Source organism: Drosophila montana, unplaced genomic scaffold (genome assembly GCF_035044405.1).
Source record: "Drosophila montana isolate Dmon_TW-CO22-7 unplaced genomic scaffold, ASM3504440v1 contig_1624_1, whole genome shotgun sequence".
Classification (NCBI taxonomy): Eukaryota; Metazoa; Arthropoda; class Insecta; order Diptera; family Drosophilidae; genus Drosophila; species Drosophila montana.
In genome coordinates this window covers 3,078,533-3,095,167 of record NW_026996559.1, presented here as the reverse complement: position 1 = coordinate 3,095,167, position 16,635 = coordinate 3,078,533, and the positions used below count along the sequence as shown (strand labels likewise).

Below are 16,635 nucleotides of genomic sequence, written 5' to 3'. Positions count from 1 at the left end.
TCCTCCAATTCGATTGCGACTGCGCCAATCACCGCTGCCGACGAGCAGCTCTGCATGTTTAGCCGTTTTCAAGCTAGAAACGAACAAAGCGTGCTGTCGCAATAGATCGCATCTAGTCACAGTTTGGAAATTAATGCTAACAACAAACATTTTGTTCTTATTACATAGTTGTTATAAAAGCTGTAAGACAATATTTGATTTAGCAATTCGAGACACAACTGTTTTTATGTTACTCTGCTACAAACGAGAACTCTGTAGCTAAAATGTTAAGCTTTTAACAACTCTGGAAACTCATTTAGAACCTTCTCAATATATTTTTCCACATTTAAGCTTCGTACTAAATTGTTAGAAATTTGTTTTTTCTTCTCACAAGACTAAGCTGTAAAAACTGCTGTAGTATTCTCCTCATTTTACGGCTATCAAAATTGACAGCACTGTTGCGCCTGCTCTATTCGCTTAGTCGGCGTTGCCACTGCGTTGCAATTACACCGACTTATTCGCCGCGACCGCAGTCGTTGCTCGTTGACTACGGACGGCGCGACGTCGTCGCCGCCGCACTTTGCCGACTGATTAGCTGCCGATGCTGCCACAGTGGTTGCTGCCTTGCCTCAGTTAATTTCCTTCAATCTTTGCGGCTTTTTCGCATATGGCTTAGTGCTCAAACATGCATTACGTGTATACATAAGAATGTTTGTACGAATATTTACCTGTACAACTGTACATTCGTAATGGCCGTCCGCAAATTGACCCATAAAATTATAACGTTGATTTTGTTGAACTTCGCTTTGCTTGTGATAGATTGTCATAGCCCATATTCTGATTTTCATCAAAGACTTACATATACAGTGTGTATTCATATCAACACCCACACACAGGTAGAAACATCAGTAGCTTATCCAAGAAAAAAGTCAGTCAAGAGACTTTTCAGAAAGACTGTTGTGGCAGATTTACTGTACTTGCTTTCAGGACAGATACATGGGTATTGATATATGTATGGATCGAAACGCTTCAATATCATTCGAAATATAATCACGATCTGGTCGTCGACGCTGAGTTATTCGATTAGCATGCAAAAAGCTGGCCCCTGCCAGCATTGGCTAATAGAATTTAAACTCAAGCGGAAGATACACGCATCACTGAGCTCTTAACTGATTTGATTTCTGCATTAAATATGTAAATGAAGAGTAATTTTATAAGAATTCTATGTGACTACACCCACCACAAAAGGAACTCCAACTAATAGTCGAGGCTGCAAATCGGTTTAAGCTGAACCAGTCCGAGCCCGGAAACCCGAATTTATTTTTACTTTGAATCGAACCTTTAAACGAAATAGTTGCCCAATATCCCATATCCGAAAGACCAATCTTCTACAAAAAAGGGTTTGGTTCAAAAAACCTTTTGATGGAGACCCAGTCCCAAAGCGTAAATAACTTACCCTAAACATTTGTCTAGGCATATATGTAGATGTTAAAAGGTTAAATTTACAGTGTATGTATTATAAATACATACTATGATATATATATGTATATATATATATATATGTTTTAATGTTTAAAGCTTGGGATACTTTTAGTAAAACGGAATATTTCCAGCCCTGCTAGCAATATGTTGTTTAAGATCTTACCTTATAGAGCTTATTCAATGAAAAACTTACCTAGCCTTTAGCTGTTTTAGCTGACATTAAACAAGTGCCACATAATACTTAACACTTTTTTGATCAGCCACAAAAGACACACTAAAAAGTAGTCAATGCAGACTTTTGTTTTACTGTTCGATTTTAATAACACCACATTAAGGACGTCTGATCCTGTGAGAATCCTTTTACGTTCTAACCTCAAACGCCTTATAGGTATACTCTTCGATAGTTTTCATATTCTTTATGATGAACTCCTTAACGGCAGACACGTATTCGGCTGCCGAAGCGATGACCTTTTGAAAGGCCTCAATTACCTTGCCCTCACCCTGCAGCTGGCCCTTGTAGAAATCTTCGGAGACCCGGGTTATGTAGCCACGTAGTCCCAAGAGTTTTGCCTGGGCTACGGCGAACAGTTCAAACGCCTCCTTTGGCACTTTTCCACGGACCTCAAAATCGCAGGCCATGATCTTTGGCTTGGCTTCGTGAGTTGCCATTTTGCCTGGGTTAATTTAATATTATCGTAGATGCTGTGAAATAATTTCTAAAGCCTGCTCTGAACTAAGCTAGGATCCTAAGATTCCGTAAGACACCAAAAATGCGCTGATCTTAGTAAGAGATCAGAAACTGAAAACAGTCGGGCAATAAAATGACAACAACAAAAAAATAAAATTGACAAATGTCTCGCACTTGCTACTTAGTGTAAATTGGTACGTAATATAATTATAACGAAAACAAAATTAAATTAATTTAAATCACAACTCGGTTTCAAGTCTTTTTTGACATCAAGTCGCCGTAGAATGTAACTGCTTAGCGTAATTCGTATCTCAGTCTAAAAGCGATTTATCTCGACTTTGTTTCTCGTCGACTCTTCCCTTAAGACGGGTACCACGGTGCGCCTAGAGGGGCCACATGAGGGGAAGGGGTTGAACATAAAATGATTATAAATTAAATAAATTGCTTTATTAAATAACAAAGACGGCGACAACAACAACAACAAAAAATCACGAGAGACACACACAGGAGACAATGCTACAAATAAGGTAATTAACATAAGACGTAGAACGCACCGACGCAAAAATACCCTTAAAATCGACTTGATGTAAAACCTATGTTGAAGCAAAGCTTAATGAAAGTCGTATTTGTTTGCTTGGCATATTCCCTATTAATTCCTTCGCTCAAAGAATATTCATACTCTATATATTACAAGATTTGAGCATGATAATAAGACTTGGCAAGAATAATCCATATATATTTAGAGTGTGTTCTTTTAATATACCAAATATCCACTTTTAATACAATTTATGATTTAATAAAATGCTGTTTAAATCTAAATAAGCCCTGCACAGAAGTATAATATGGTTTCACAAAGAATAAAGATATGTCTGTAGAATAGATTTGACGATAAAAATGTAAATTCAAAATAAAAAACGAATCTTTTTTGTCAAACTACTTTAAAAACGTGTAAGGCTTGATTTTTGAATGGAATGGAAAGCAAATGTGAGTTGTTCTCAAGGGCAGGTGAGGCTAACAGCGGCTTGGCACGTGACGTCACGCGAGGTGATTTCAAGCAGTTTTCCCAGAAAGCTTCGAAAATTCGCTGCACGCAATTATGCGCAATTTCCATGACAGTGGAACGTACGAAATAGCGCGCAATTATTATATAAGACATGACCAGTTCCAGATTAAACAGATAGCAAGTTGCACACAAACATAAGCATAGACATACTCTTACATACACAAGTATATATATATATATATATATATAGCCATATATTTAATGGATTCCTGTTAACAGTTTGATATTCGTTTAAGCCAGTTTCTTGTTCGTGCACAACAGACTTTAACTTGAGTGCCATTTAGATATAGGATATAGGTATATTTGACATGTATAAAAAAAAATGCATATAAGTATATAGATGGGTGTACACGATATTCATATAGATTTACAGAAGATTCATTGTTCGCTTAATGACCCACACAGAAGCCATGAGAATTTCGATTCACAAAAAAAAAAAAACAAAAAAAGAGACACGGTGAATACCCCTTGGTTTTTGGGGCTTACGTTCTGCAGATGGATAGCGTATCCAGTAGAAAGACGGCGCCATTGATGATCATCAGCGAGCCGGCGGCGATGGCATTGCGCTTGCGATCCTTCAAGAAATCGTACATATCATGCCACTCATCAATGACCAGTGCACCGGAGGCCACGAACAGAATGCAGCCCAGCAGCGAGATAAGGGCATTGAGGCGTTTCTCCACAACCGAATTGATCACGTGTCCTAAGCGAAGAGAATTAAGGATTAGGCATGCATCATCAAGTCGAGGTCCATACAAATCTGTGGACATCTCATATATATACTCACCGATCAGCAGCACGGCGCAGATGATTGTGAAGCCGCCAATGGTGCCGCAGACAATCAATGGACGCTTGCTCAGATCCCCGACAACCTCATAGAGCACGACGCAGGCAATGGCAATGCCCTAGGATTATAATAAAACATGAACAATAACAATTACTTAGCTATTTGGTTAATAAATGGAGCCTTCCGAACAAATAAAAATATAAAAAAATCTTTTTTACCTTGCAGAACTCTTGTAGAAGATATTAAGATTCTGCCAAGCAATGAGACGTCTTCGTCTGAGTAAAGTATATATCATATTGATTGGAAATAACAGCCGATTCGATATAGACTTTCAAATGCCCAATCAAATTTATCAGCGTTACAAATCCAGCCAAAATTCCCAGCAATTCAGTTTTGGATTCGAACCAGCTCCCTGCTTTGAGTGTCAGTTCACGAACAAACCTTGTTTGTCACATATTTGTATACTCTGGTAGAGGGCATTATAATCTTATCATGAAATGTGTAACGCAAGGAAGAAGACACCTCCGACCCCATAAAGAATATATTTTCCAGATCAGCATCAACAGCCTAGATCATATAGCTATGTCTTTCCGTCCGTCCGTCCGTCCGTCCGTCTGTCTGTCTGTCCGTCTGTCTGTTTCTATGCGAACTAGTCTCTCACCTTAAAAGCTATCGACTTGAAACTTATGTCGGTGTTGATAGCTACAAAATAAAAGTATCGGTATCGATTTTTATCGATTGCTTGGAAACGGGGCAAGTTGTCGATTATCGGAAACAAACTCGTACTGCGCGGGTACTAGGAGGAACTACGTTCTGATGTCGACGCGTTCATACATACCGACGGACGGACAGACAGACGGACATGGCTAGATCGACTCGGCTATTGATTCTATTCCAGAATATATATTCTTTATGGGGTCGGAGATGCTTCCTTCTGCCTGTTACATACATTTGCACAAAAGCATTATATTCTTTTTACTCAATTTTAATAGGATCAGGGTGAAAATATGACTTGGTTCCGGTTTCGTTTCTAGATTCGAACCGCTTCGGGTTACAGCCATTTATCAGCCCTGATATATATATATATTCCTTCCCTATTATACACTTTGTCATAAATATTTTTAAATTCCAACTTGAAATAGTTAATATAGTTTAAGTACATAAATTGGACTTTTAATTAGCAAAAAATGAAGCTGTGTTTCATGACTAATACTGGCTAATATTTCTAATAAATGTGACCCATGTGATTCATCCCAAATTCCGCTTAAAAAGTACATAATCTGGTTGAAACTGCTTTGGCTTCCGCAACTTTTATTGGGCATGAAATATGATGAATGTGTCAGCGATAAAAATGGCGGCTGTGGCAAAGGCCAACACGCCCGAGGCCAAGATGGTGTTCTTTTCGCTGGCAATCTCATAGCAGTTCATCCAGCGATCGAGTATGATGGCGCCGGTGGACACGAAGAGCACACAGCCAGCTACCGTGAAGAGTATATCGATGCGCTTGTCCTGTTTGGCGCCCACCAAGTGTCCTGCAATTGAAGTGGCAATTCAGGCTAACGGCCGACAGGCATCGCATCTCCACAATCACAATATTACCTATGCTCAGGACACTGCATATGATCAGATAGCCGGTCAGCGTTCCACAGACCAGCATCGCCTGGCTGCTGTAGCTGTGATCCGCCACGCTCTCAATCAAAATAATGATGCTGGCGGTGAAGATCTGTGACGAGGGCTCGAAACTTCGATGAGATGCTGTGCTCGCCGACGGACGACGGACGACGGACGACGGACAACTGACAACTGACAACGGACAATGTGGGACAGGAGGCACACAGATACAGACAGACACAGAAGTTGGTACAGTAAATTTATAGATAGATAATAGAAAACCTCAAAGAGCTTGATAATAACGCTTTCGAAAGTTGTTTTAATTTATTTTAAATTGTTTTTAATGTCAAAACGAAGACTGCAAAACGGCTTCGAGCCCGGACTTTAAGTTTATTTATGTACAATATGCCGAGTCCTTAACCCAAACAGTTAACCAAAACCAGCCCAGGCAAAACTCGAACCATATAAAAAGTTTATGCTCCGATCCTTATTAAATTTAAGGCATAAATCGTATAACCGATAGATTGTATGCGTTTATTAATAATTTGCTTTTCTATTATAGGCTGAATGAGGTATCCAAATAAATGAGTACACCAAATTTAATGTCCATATCTATAGAGATATGCTTAAAAATATTATTTGAAATCGATATTTATAATATTAAGGAAAACGAAGAAACTTTTGATTTCTACTCAAAATTGGCATCTACTGCGTTTGGTAAGATAAATCCAATTTGGATACAAGCTATTTGGTTTTTCTAGACTGAGTCTAGGTTTGGATTGCTCTTGGGGTAATTCATGGTAGAAAATAAATTGGAATTCTTAGTACGAACCGGTTCGGTTCAAAGCCAAATTTTGCCTTGATTTTAATAATTCATGAATTATCAAAGTGTCTGGAGTAAAACTGGAATCCAAGATAGGAACAAATAATATTTGGAAGTTAATTAAAAGTATATTCTGCATGAAATTCGGTTCAATTTTAGTCAAGGAAGTTGGAAAGCTGTATGGAAAACTTTACTTCAGAATTTTTCAATTAAATTTCTAGTTTAAGTAGCTAGATTTAATATTGACTTTACAATCACTTTATAAAACCTAAAATACTTAAGCTAAGTTAAAGGAACATCTTGGCTAAGTAAATAAGTTAACCCTAAAGTGGACTTGAAGTTTTGGTAAATTGAAATTAAATTCAACTTGAGAGCCAGATGCGCACTTTAGAACATTCAGAAGCACATCCAACAAGCTAATTGCCAACTATCTATCAGTTTCGTAGAAGAAGCAGCACTTAAGTCGAGTGGCATTCATATGTTATCACAAGTCGTATTGCCTGTTGTCATTTAATACGGCAAAAGTCGGCGGACTTAACGCCATACGCGATTGCCAACTCTGGAAAGTGAGCGCTGCGAGTTCGATGTGTCTGAAACCAATTTGCTTATCAGATATGGAAATTATTTAGATATTGATATGGCAAATGGGCGTAATATTGATGAGCCATTTAGCGCTCGCAGTGTCAACAAATGGATCTAACTAGCTAACTACCTTTAGTCGCACATACAATATAGATTTAAACATATATATATATATATATATATATGTATGTATAGGGGATGGAGAGAGAGCTACGCCTGTTGGAAATGCGAACGCTCCCTTGTTATAAGTGTGGCCGGGTCTCTGGAGCAATCAATCAATCAATTAGAAACGCCGTTAGAGGCCGCTAATTGCCAGCTAAAAGGATGGGACAAAACAACATATCCTGTCAGGGCGCCCACACTCCAAGCCGCCAATTGTTTGATTTGTAATGCGAGCTGCCAACAACAACAACAACAAGAACAACAAAAAGTCATTAAGGTAGCATGTTTAGGGGCTTTGAGATAAAAAACACAGGCTCATGGTCATATCGGACTAGATATATGCACATATATATATATATATATGTATCTACGTGTGTATATGTGTATCTATATTTGCGGCTTATTGTTTATGTCACGCCCATTAGCAGCAAATAAAATTGGCTCAAATGATGTCAATAATTACCAAATGTTGCGCACATTTGTTTGCATATGCCAGTCACATTCTACTTTATTTATTGCCTAATTGGCAAGAGACAAGCATTTAGCTCTTCACAACAAAAAATAGCCGCAAATGTTTCAGTATAAAAACCCAAAATCCAGGCTCGTATTTCAGGCGTGTTTTTTTTTTATGAATTTGGGTGGAATAATTCCGTCTAATACAGCAAAAATAATTCTAACGTTTTTATATTAATATAAGCAATTTTTTATGATTTCCAAATTACTTTTTTAAATTATGGATACATTTCTATGACGCTTAACTTAAACAAACATAAACATTCTGATTAAAAATTTAAATTTGTAAACTTTAAAACAGCAAATAAAATAATTAGCATAATAATAATTCAAATAGAAATAATAATAATAATAATAATGATAGTAATAATAATAATGAAAATTAGAATAAAATAATAGAAAAAATAATAATAAAATAGCAAAAAATTTAAAAATGAGATAATAAAAAAATGAAAATTACATTAATAAAAATTATAAAAATAAAAAGAGTACTAACAAATTAATAATGATAAGAAGAAGACGAAGAAAATTAAAATAATAATAACAATTGAAATACCAATAATAATTATTATTATTACAATGTTCTTTACTTATTTATAGCTCAACAAATTTTGGCAATTACCTAAATTAAAATGCCTCTAACGTATTTTGGCATGGCCATCTGGTTTTATGGACTCTTAAATATTTGATTACCAATTCGTGAGACAAATTGCGTACAAATATGAACTTGGGCCTTGCGGCGGCCCATTTGATTACAATAGAAAAATTGATTAATTTTGACATTAATGACTTTTGGGCTGAAAACGCGTTTTGGAACTTTCGAAAAGCTTCACCGAAAAATTTGTAAAACTCCACGTCGCAAAAATAAAGTTATTAATATTGATTTTAGTTGCATATTATTTTTGCAATTAATTAAAGCCAATCCCAATCGTTAATTGTCCTACAAAATGTTCTTTATACCTTTCTGAAAACTTTGAATATCTTTTGCGTCTGCCGATCTTGGCAGATGACTTTGAAGTGCCCGATTTTCGGTTTATAGCTGGCAAGCAATATTATATATGTAAATTTAGTTAAAATTTTTTTGATCAGCAAGAACTTTGGTCTAAATATAATACTATTATCATGCGACTTAATAGTGTAACGATTTGTTTATAATAAAAAAATATTACAAATTTCAAGGCTGCGAAAAAAAAAGCATTATAAAAAATACAATTTGTGTATAAAGAATATCTATATTTACAAATATTTAGGCAGTCAACAGTTTTATGAGGCCTCTACCAGGCAGATTTTTTGTACTATCAAAAAAACAATAAGAAAAACAGATGAATACAAAAATACGTTTTTGCATCAGCACAACTATTTAACAGGGAATTATCCCTGTCGAAGAGCAGAGAGCTGACCAATTCCAGCCAAAATCAGCTTAAAAATAATATTTTTTTTCCTTTTTTTTTATTTTTGCGCTGGAATCGATCAGTGCCTTCTGATGTCTACCAAGCGAATGACTAAGGGAATGATGTTTAAAAATAATAATAATAGACATCAAGCTATCTAACAGCTTTTACTTTTGAGAGCTTTCTTATAGATGTAATCATTGTATGTATTTGCCTTTATCTCTGAACTAAACTTTCGACAACTTCCAAGTTTTACGTTTGCGAAATGCTGCTCAAAAATCAGTTTAAGGAAAATTCAATGGAAAATGGACTGTGTACATTTCGTCTATTTAGTTTACACAATTTGCATGTGTTGAAGATCGTTACTTGGTTCGTTTACAATTGCCAGGCTAAAGCACGAAAAAGAAACAGAAATTGGGAATTTCCAGTAATTATGAAACCCGCCTATTTGGCTGGCCAAAGTGAGGCCCAGCGGCTGTTTTTTGGCCTAAATATAGCCGAGCAACTTGTACAAATTAAGCGCCGCCGTTTCGTACCATGCCCATATATCAATTTTATTGGAAATCAGGTGCGCTTTGTACGTAGTTAAAGGCATTTGGCAATTAATTATATGACGCTGACACGCCACTGACATTGGCCAATGCCCCGCGACCGAGCTGAACGAGCTGAACGATCTGAACTAGCTGAACGACCCGAACATTGTTAGGGGTTGGTGGCAACAACGCCCCGAAAACAGCAACAATGAATGGCCAATTGTGAAATTAACAAATGCGCTACAAATAGCGCCAGTTAAAACATTTATTAGCTCGTAAATAAATTTGTGAGTGTATTCGCAGATTTGTGTTTGTTTGTTTTTTTTTTCGCCAAAAAGCAAAGAACTTATAGGCGGGGTCACACTATACACGCTTTTTGTATATATAGTATGTACATAGTATCTAATGCAAACAATCATTGCCGGTACGTTATCTGCAACGCTTTGAGCTCTTTCCCATGACCAGCGATCCATAAGCCAATAACAAATATTTGGCCAAAAATGTGCCCCGATCGGGTCTGATGCGTCAGCACTGGCTGCTGCTGCTGCTGCTGGTCAGCTCATTAAGCGACCCACCGGCAAAAATAATATATATTGAAAATCAGCTATGCCGCTCACACCGAGTTTTTGTTGTTGTTTATTCAATGCAGCGCCCGCAGCTACGACCTTTGTCGGCTGCCCCACTAGCGCACATGGCGTATGCGTAATGTAAATCCGTTTGCGCTCGCACTTGCTATTATGACATCATCATCATCATCACCATCATCATCATCAGTTCGTGATCAACTGCCGCTGACTACGTGCCAGTACGATTTGAGGCGCGTCTCAGTTTGATTTTAATTCATTTAATTAGTCAGCTAAAGCCACAAAACTAAGCCGTATACCTTTAAGGTGTGGTCATGGGCCGTAACACATGCAACACAATCACGTCGCAACAGTATACACATATTGATCTAGCCATATGGCCATAACGTTAACATGGATTAATATCCAAACACAGTTAACCTTAATAAAAATGTGGATCATATTATGATTCATTTTTTATGTCAACTTTTGTTTACGTACAGCATGAACAAGGAGAGCAACAAGAACTATTCATTTCTGTATGCCGAATTCTAAATACACTTGGAAACACTCTTGACCTAACAAAAACTCATTCATTATAAATAATGCTTATGCGAAAACAATCTATACAGATTATGTTCCCATTCGATCTAGGCTTCTAGCCACATACATGTATGTATGTATCTTATTCACTTTTTTATTCGAGTAATGATTCTAATGACAGCTTTAGAGTATATTTAACTTGTCGTGAATGCGTAACATATTTCGTGACAATAAACGCATTTATAAAGAGCTCAATTGAAAGTCAAGATTAAAATAGTCGGTCAATTAAGCGACAAATTTGCACATGATATGTATGTGAAAGCATCCAAGGCAAAGTCAATGCCCTATATTTAACTGTGATCCACGGACCTAGGTAATCAAATCTAAAGAGCAATAATGAAGTCATTCAGGCTGTGCGATAAGCACAAAGCCACAAGATCCATGCACAAAGTGGCATGCGTCATGTTGCACCGTTGTGAAACGACGTTATCAATATCTCGAATGAGTACAACCGGAATGCCAATAATGCACATGAATAATAAACAACAACAGCTGATAAACTCCAGTGAAAACCAAAATGCAATGACCATTTAAATATACAGATGTATGTGCATATATTCTAAAACAATTTGCCTATTATTATTATATATTATAACAATTTGTACAAAACAATACAGAAATCGCAATTGAAGCCAAAGTAAGTCGTTTCGCGCTTCAAACAAGCAAATAAATAAACAAGTCGGCATAAAAAAACCAGACTACGTAACGGTGACATCATGGACAGCATCATCTCGGCATTGTTCGCCGGAAGTCATATCCAATGAATGGGTTTTTTTTTTTTAATATTCTTTGGCAACCATGAGAAACAAGCGACCAATTGTTTGGGGGGTAACTTTTATACGGTTGATCTTAAGATCTCACAATATTAATGACATCATGCCCGGCTTGGGATAACAAAAGACTAATGCGCCAGCACGCATTAGAGAACTACGCAGTTACGAGTGCTAATGCCATGAAAAAGGAAGCACAAAACCAAAAGCAAAACAAAAACTTCCAAAAACAGAACCTCAAATGAAGTCATGACCAATAATGAAAACGAGTCTGGCCAATGGAAACCGGTTGCTTCAAGGCAACTGGCGCAAGGGTAGAAATAAGCAAAGAAAAATAAATCAAAACAACAGCAACAATATTCTCAGCAGCCAGCAAGAGGAGTTGTTTCAAGTAAGGTGAAAGGGGAAAGAGAAAAAGAAAGAGAACGACATAAAGGGAGCAAAAGGGAGCAGCAGGCAATACAAACACAAACGAGCGCAGATTTGTCTGTTACGAAGCGATAGTCAAGACAACAACTGATGAAAAGGACTCAAAGCGTAGATACAGAGAGTCATTGTGAGTCGCATAGATATAGATAGTCACACACAGAATACATACATATGTATAGAATTGACTGATCAGTGGTTGCACTTACCAGCTCGATGATCTTTAATAGCAAACGGTTGTTAAACTCCATGGTGTTTCCTTTATGACGTTTGTACTTCGCTTTTTAAATGCTTTAGCTTTTGGTTTATTCCCACTCACGCTCGACCTGTGTACACGTCTTGCCCAAACGCTGTGCGAAAACTGACTAAACAAAAGCAGCGCCAGCGCGCGCATCCAAAGCTCAGGCAACTTAGGCAGCGTCCATCGGCGACGGCGACGGCGATGGCGGCAGCGACTGCCGACAGCGACAGCGACTGCGACTGCGGACAGCGACAATGCTATCGACGTTAACGACAGCAACTGGTCTGCGTATTTATGTATTTTGTACGCATTCACACAAATACTCTTATTCTTATCAACATCAATAGCCAAATACTAACTATTTACACATGTATGTAAATAAATTATAAATATGTATGTACATCTACGTATTTGCAGAATATCAGGACTCTTTCCCAAAACCGATAAATTAACGTTAACAATCAAAATTAAGGATTATAATACGGCTTAAATGAAATAACTAAACTTTTTCCAAACTTTTTAGAAGTTTTTCTGTATATTTTTTGTGCTCTTTATGCTATTATTTTGATTTTTTTACAACATGTTATTGAAGACGGACTTCATATATAAATACAATATCTCTATATATAAAACTTTTCGTCCTTACTGACTGACTGACTGACTGATTGACTGATTGACTGATTGGTGATCAACGCACAACCCAAGCCGTAAGAGCTAAGAAGCTGAAATTTTCACTGTAATTACCTTAAATGAAGAAGGTGCACGTTAAGACGGGGTTTCGGGAAATTCCACCCGCATGTGGAATTTTTCGCATCGCGAAAAACGTTTGTATGAAACTTTTTTGTTTACCATCCGATCGGCCTCAAACTGATTTTCAAAGGGTTTTGTTCAAATTCATTTAAGGTGTTTCACACTTCTTGGAAAATCTATGCCTTCTTGGTAGAAATGGGGGTCAAAGATTTGGTGGGTGACGCTTCACGCTCAAATTCATTACCAAAAATGTATATGAAAAATCATTTGAGACGTGTTTCACACTTTTCGCGGAATGCAAGCCTCCTCGTAAGAAATGCGATTCAAAGATTTGTTGGGCGACGTTTTAAGTTTTGTCCGATTTGCTTCAAACTTATTTTCAAAGCTCTAAATAAGAGTTTACTGAAAGTGTTTCAGCGTTTTGGGAAATTCCACCCGCAACCGTGGTAAATTGGCGGAAAACAGCTGTATGAAAGTTTTTTGTTTCGGTTTCAAACTGATTTTCAAAGATCTTTGAGGGAATTTATTTTATGCGTGCCACGGGCAAGGTCGGGGTATACCGCTAGTATATATATATATATGTACTTATGTTTACATATATAATCTTTAATGGACGCAGACTAATTTTGCTTGTTGTTGCACGGAAAATTTAAAAAGAACACAATTTGTTAAGGTTTTCACACTGTGATAATGAGAAAGGAGCAAACCCGATTTAAGCTGAACCGGTTCGAATCCAGAATACCTATTTATTTTATAATTTAAACCGAACTGTTCCTAAATACAACCAAAGCCAATATGGTTACTTCAAAATAAATAACTAGGCCCCCAACTATTCAATTTATGTGACCATATTGAGTACATACCACCATTGGGTAGAGATACATTTTAGCCCGCAAAATATATACAACAATTTCTTTGTTTCAATTGGACGGGAAATAAATTAAAATTTCAATTGTTACATTAAAGCTTAGAAAATATACTACAGTTTTGAAGCAAAACCTAGGCTTTGGATGTGCTAACAAGCTTTACGAGCCGAGTCGGAGCTGTAAACCGAAACACCAACCATATATTCTAATGTAATGTGTAAGAAACCAGTTTTGTTGTCAGTCTAATAAAATTGTATCTCTGCTGTAACTTACTCACTTGAGAGAGAGAAAGAGATAGTGCTATCTCTCTCTCGCTCTCTACATACTTGTCTTTTGGTGATGTGAATGTACAAATGTATAACACTTTCTTTCTCGCTCTTATACTAATAGACGGCAATACGTAAGTAGCTAAACTTTTGGATAAGTACATATTTACACCATATATTTACACATATACTCAGGTTGTGGAATATTATTTTATTTTCTATCCTACTTTATTTTGAGGATGCTTCCAAAGGAATTTCTCGATGGAAGTTTTTGATAAAAAATAAACATAAACATGACTTAAATAAAATTCAAAAACTAATTACTAGCTAGCTTAATTATCTAGTTACGGCCATGCCAACATGCGCCATTGCGCGCTCGGCTTCAAATATAGACACAAACTGTGGTTCCAATGTGGAGAGCGCACGCCGGCTAAGCAGGGAAATGCTCTTGACCTCTCCATGATCCCGCTCGAAGGCAATGTATTCAAGCCAAACACTCGGCTCTCGCTTGCCAAAATATGTGGTCATAAATTCATAGCACATGCGCCAGGCTTTAATTGTAGATAAATCCTAAAATAAACGATATATATTAAATACGTTTGATAAAGTAATGATAATGGTGTTACCTTCAGTTTGGAGCTCTGTATTAGGTTGACCATCTCGCGATGCAGCTGCAGAGACATGGGCGGCTGTTGCGCCAATTTGGCATATTCATCACGCGCTTTGGTCGGCGAATGCTCGTGCCACAGGTAGCGCAAGTAGCTGCAACGCAGATCGGCAAATTCCGGCGAGGTCTCCTTGCAGGCCTGTGTATAAATGTCATTCAGCTGCCGCTTGGCCTGATTATCATTGCGCGCCCTATAATAGGCAATGACCATGTGCCAGAGGGAAAGGCCGGCGGCGCCCATCGTTCGGCGCACCTGGCTGAACAACTTGTGAACGCTAGGTTCATCATCGTTGCGGATATGGGCGGCCAGCAGCAGCTCGTGCATGCGCAGCGATGCATCGTGCTGCAGTGCCTCGGTTAAAATGCGCACACAGGCTTCTCCGCCGTTATCGGTGCTACCCAGTATCATGCTTAACGTGGCATAATGCCTGGCATGCATCAGCTGGGAGCGGTGGCCATCTTGCAGCGCAGTCGCCAGGCACTGTTGGATGAATGCACGCTCCGATTTGTGATTCCTACTTAACGCCAGCATGGCGTCTAGATACAAGTTCCACATTTCTTGCGTCTGCAACTGCTGGACGGCCGCCTTGTAGACCGTCACGCAGAGTTCAATGCAACGCTTTTTCGATCGTGACTGAAACACTTGCACCGTGTCTGAACGCGTCTTTTTCTCAATCGGCTCAGCGTCGTCTTCGTTCTCCGCCATATTCATTAGATCACCCAAGTGAAAGCCACGCAGCTCACGTTTCGCGAGCGCATCCCACAGCGCCGGCTCACGTGAGAACTTTGTCTGTATATCATCGATTATGCGATGCTGTAGCCTGGCAGTGAGCTCCGAGTGATCCTCACAGCATTCGAGCAATTTGAGGAAGTAATCCAAATTTGTAATGTTGGACAGGCTGTTACGATAGACGGCCACAACGCGCTCCATTTGTATGTCCTGCTCTGAGACCGTGTTGTCGCCCAAATCACGTTTGTTATCCGCCATGGCGGCCTCCTTTAGCTGTATATTGAAAAAGCAGCTGTTAAGCGCTTCCGAGGCAGGATGTCGCTGTAGACCACGCAACAGTATGTCCTGTACGCGCGCAATATTGGTACGATTGTATTCGTAGAGCCACAATGCGGCATTGATCCAAATTTGTGGATCACCTCCATGGTACTGCGGGGAGAACAATTTATTTTTACCAATTCCATTTTGACTTTTTAACTATTGACAGAAACTTACCGACAGCATCTTCTCGTATATGCCAGCCACCTCTTGTGGAGCAGATTTCTTGCTGAACTTTATGCAATTTTCCCATAGAGGCTGCTCGTGGGCAAACTTGGCAAGCATCTCCCTGTACATGCGCATAATCCGAATGCAAATGGAGGCTTTTAGACCGTTTAGCTTCAAGCCGGTCAGTTTCTCCTTTTCGGTGAGTGCTTTATGCATTGTTTTCTCGTATGCAATAAATTCCAAATAGTCGGACATATTTATATGGCTTTTGGTTATATTTAAAAATAGGCGCTCGCGCTTGCGTACACATTCTCTGTAAATAAAAGATTTGCAATATAAATTAAAAATATTACAATTTATTTTAATTCGCATAATTGCTTACCTGATTTGGTCTGGGGTAAATACTTGGTAGTGCTTCATTTGCTCATACTCCGGCAGCAGCCGCTCCTGCATTTCTGCAATAAACTCGCCCATGTTGAATTACTGTATTGCCTTTAAATTAATATTTAAAGTTTTTTCTTTTTTTGCCTGTCGCGCACGTTGTTCACATGCCGTTTCCAGTCAGCTGTAGAATGTTTTGTCATCGATAGTTGTTTGCAGCCCTGTGTTAAATTCGATATTGCTATGCGATATCTGTTTTCTAGTTCGTTTTT

At 38.2% G+C, this 16,635-nt stretch overlaps 4 protein-coding genes across 4 annotated transcripts; all 4 read right to left on the bottom strand.

Annotated features, from left to right (window-relative positions):
• Positions 1-1,743: 1,743 nt before the first annotated feature.
• On the bottom strand, positions 1,744-2,297 carry LOC135440590 (acylphosphatase-1). The gene has a single exon (XM_064699843.1). It carries the CDS (start codon positions 2,128-2,130, stop codon positions 1,822-1,824), a length of 309 nt encoding a protein of 102 aa, XP_064555913.1. The 5' UTR covers positions 2,131-2,297; the 3' UTR covers positions 1,744-1,821.
• A 586-nt stretch (positions 2,298-2,883) lies between these two features.
• On the bottom strand, positions 2,884-12,353 carry LOC135440589 (protein snakeskin). The gene is made up of 3 exons (XM_064699842.1): positions 12,186-12,353; positions 4,000-4,117; positions 2,884-3,915 (listed from the first exon to the last, which is right to left on the bottom strand). The coding sequence occupies exons 1-3, from the start codon at positions 12,225-12,227 to the stop codon at positions 3,695-3,697; spliced, it is 381 nt and encodes a 126-aa protein (XP_064555912.1). The 5' UTR covers positions 12,228-12,353; the 3' UTR covers positions 2,884-3,694.
• LOC135440591 (uncharacterized) lies at positions 5,291-7,930 on the bottom strand. Its single transcript, XM_064699845.1, has 2 exons — positions 5,599-7,930; positions 5,291-5,531 (listed from the first exon to the last, which is right to left on the bottom strand). The coding sequence occupies exons 1-2, from the start codon at positions 5,654-5,656 to the stop codon at positions 5,311-5,313; spliced, it is 279 nt and encodes a 92-aa protein (XP_064555915.1). The 5' UTR covers positions 5,657-7,930; the 3' UTR covers positions 5,291-5,310.
• Positions 12,354-14,277: 1,924 nt separating the features above from the next.
• LOC135440627 (U3 small nucleolar RNA-associated protein 6 homolog) lies at positions 14,278-16,552 on the bottom strand. The gene is made up of 4 exons (XM_064699906.1): positions 16,365-16,552; positions 15,992-16,295; positions 14,726-15,925; positions 14,278-14,669 (listed from the first exon to the last, which is right to left on the bottom strand). The coding sequence occupies exons 1-4, from the start codon at positions 16,454-16,456 to the stop codon at positions 14,436-14,438; spliced, it is 1,830 nt and encodes a 609-aa protein (XP_064555976.1). The 5' UTR covers positions 16,457-16,552; the 3' UTR covers positions 14,278-14,435.
• Between the last annotated feature and the right edge of the window lie 83 nt (positions 16,553-16,635).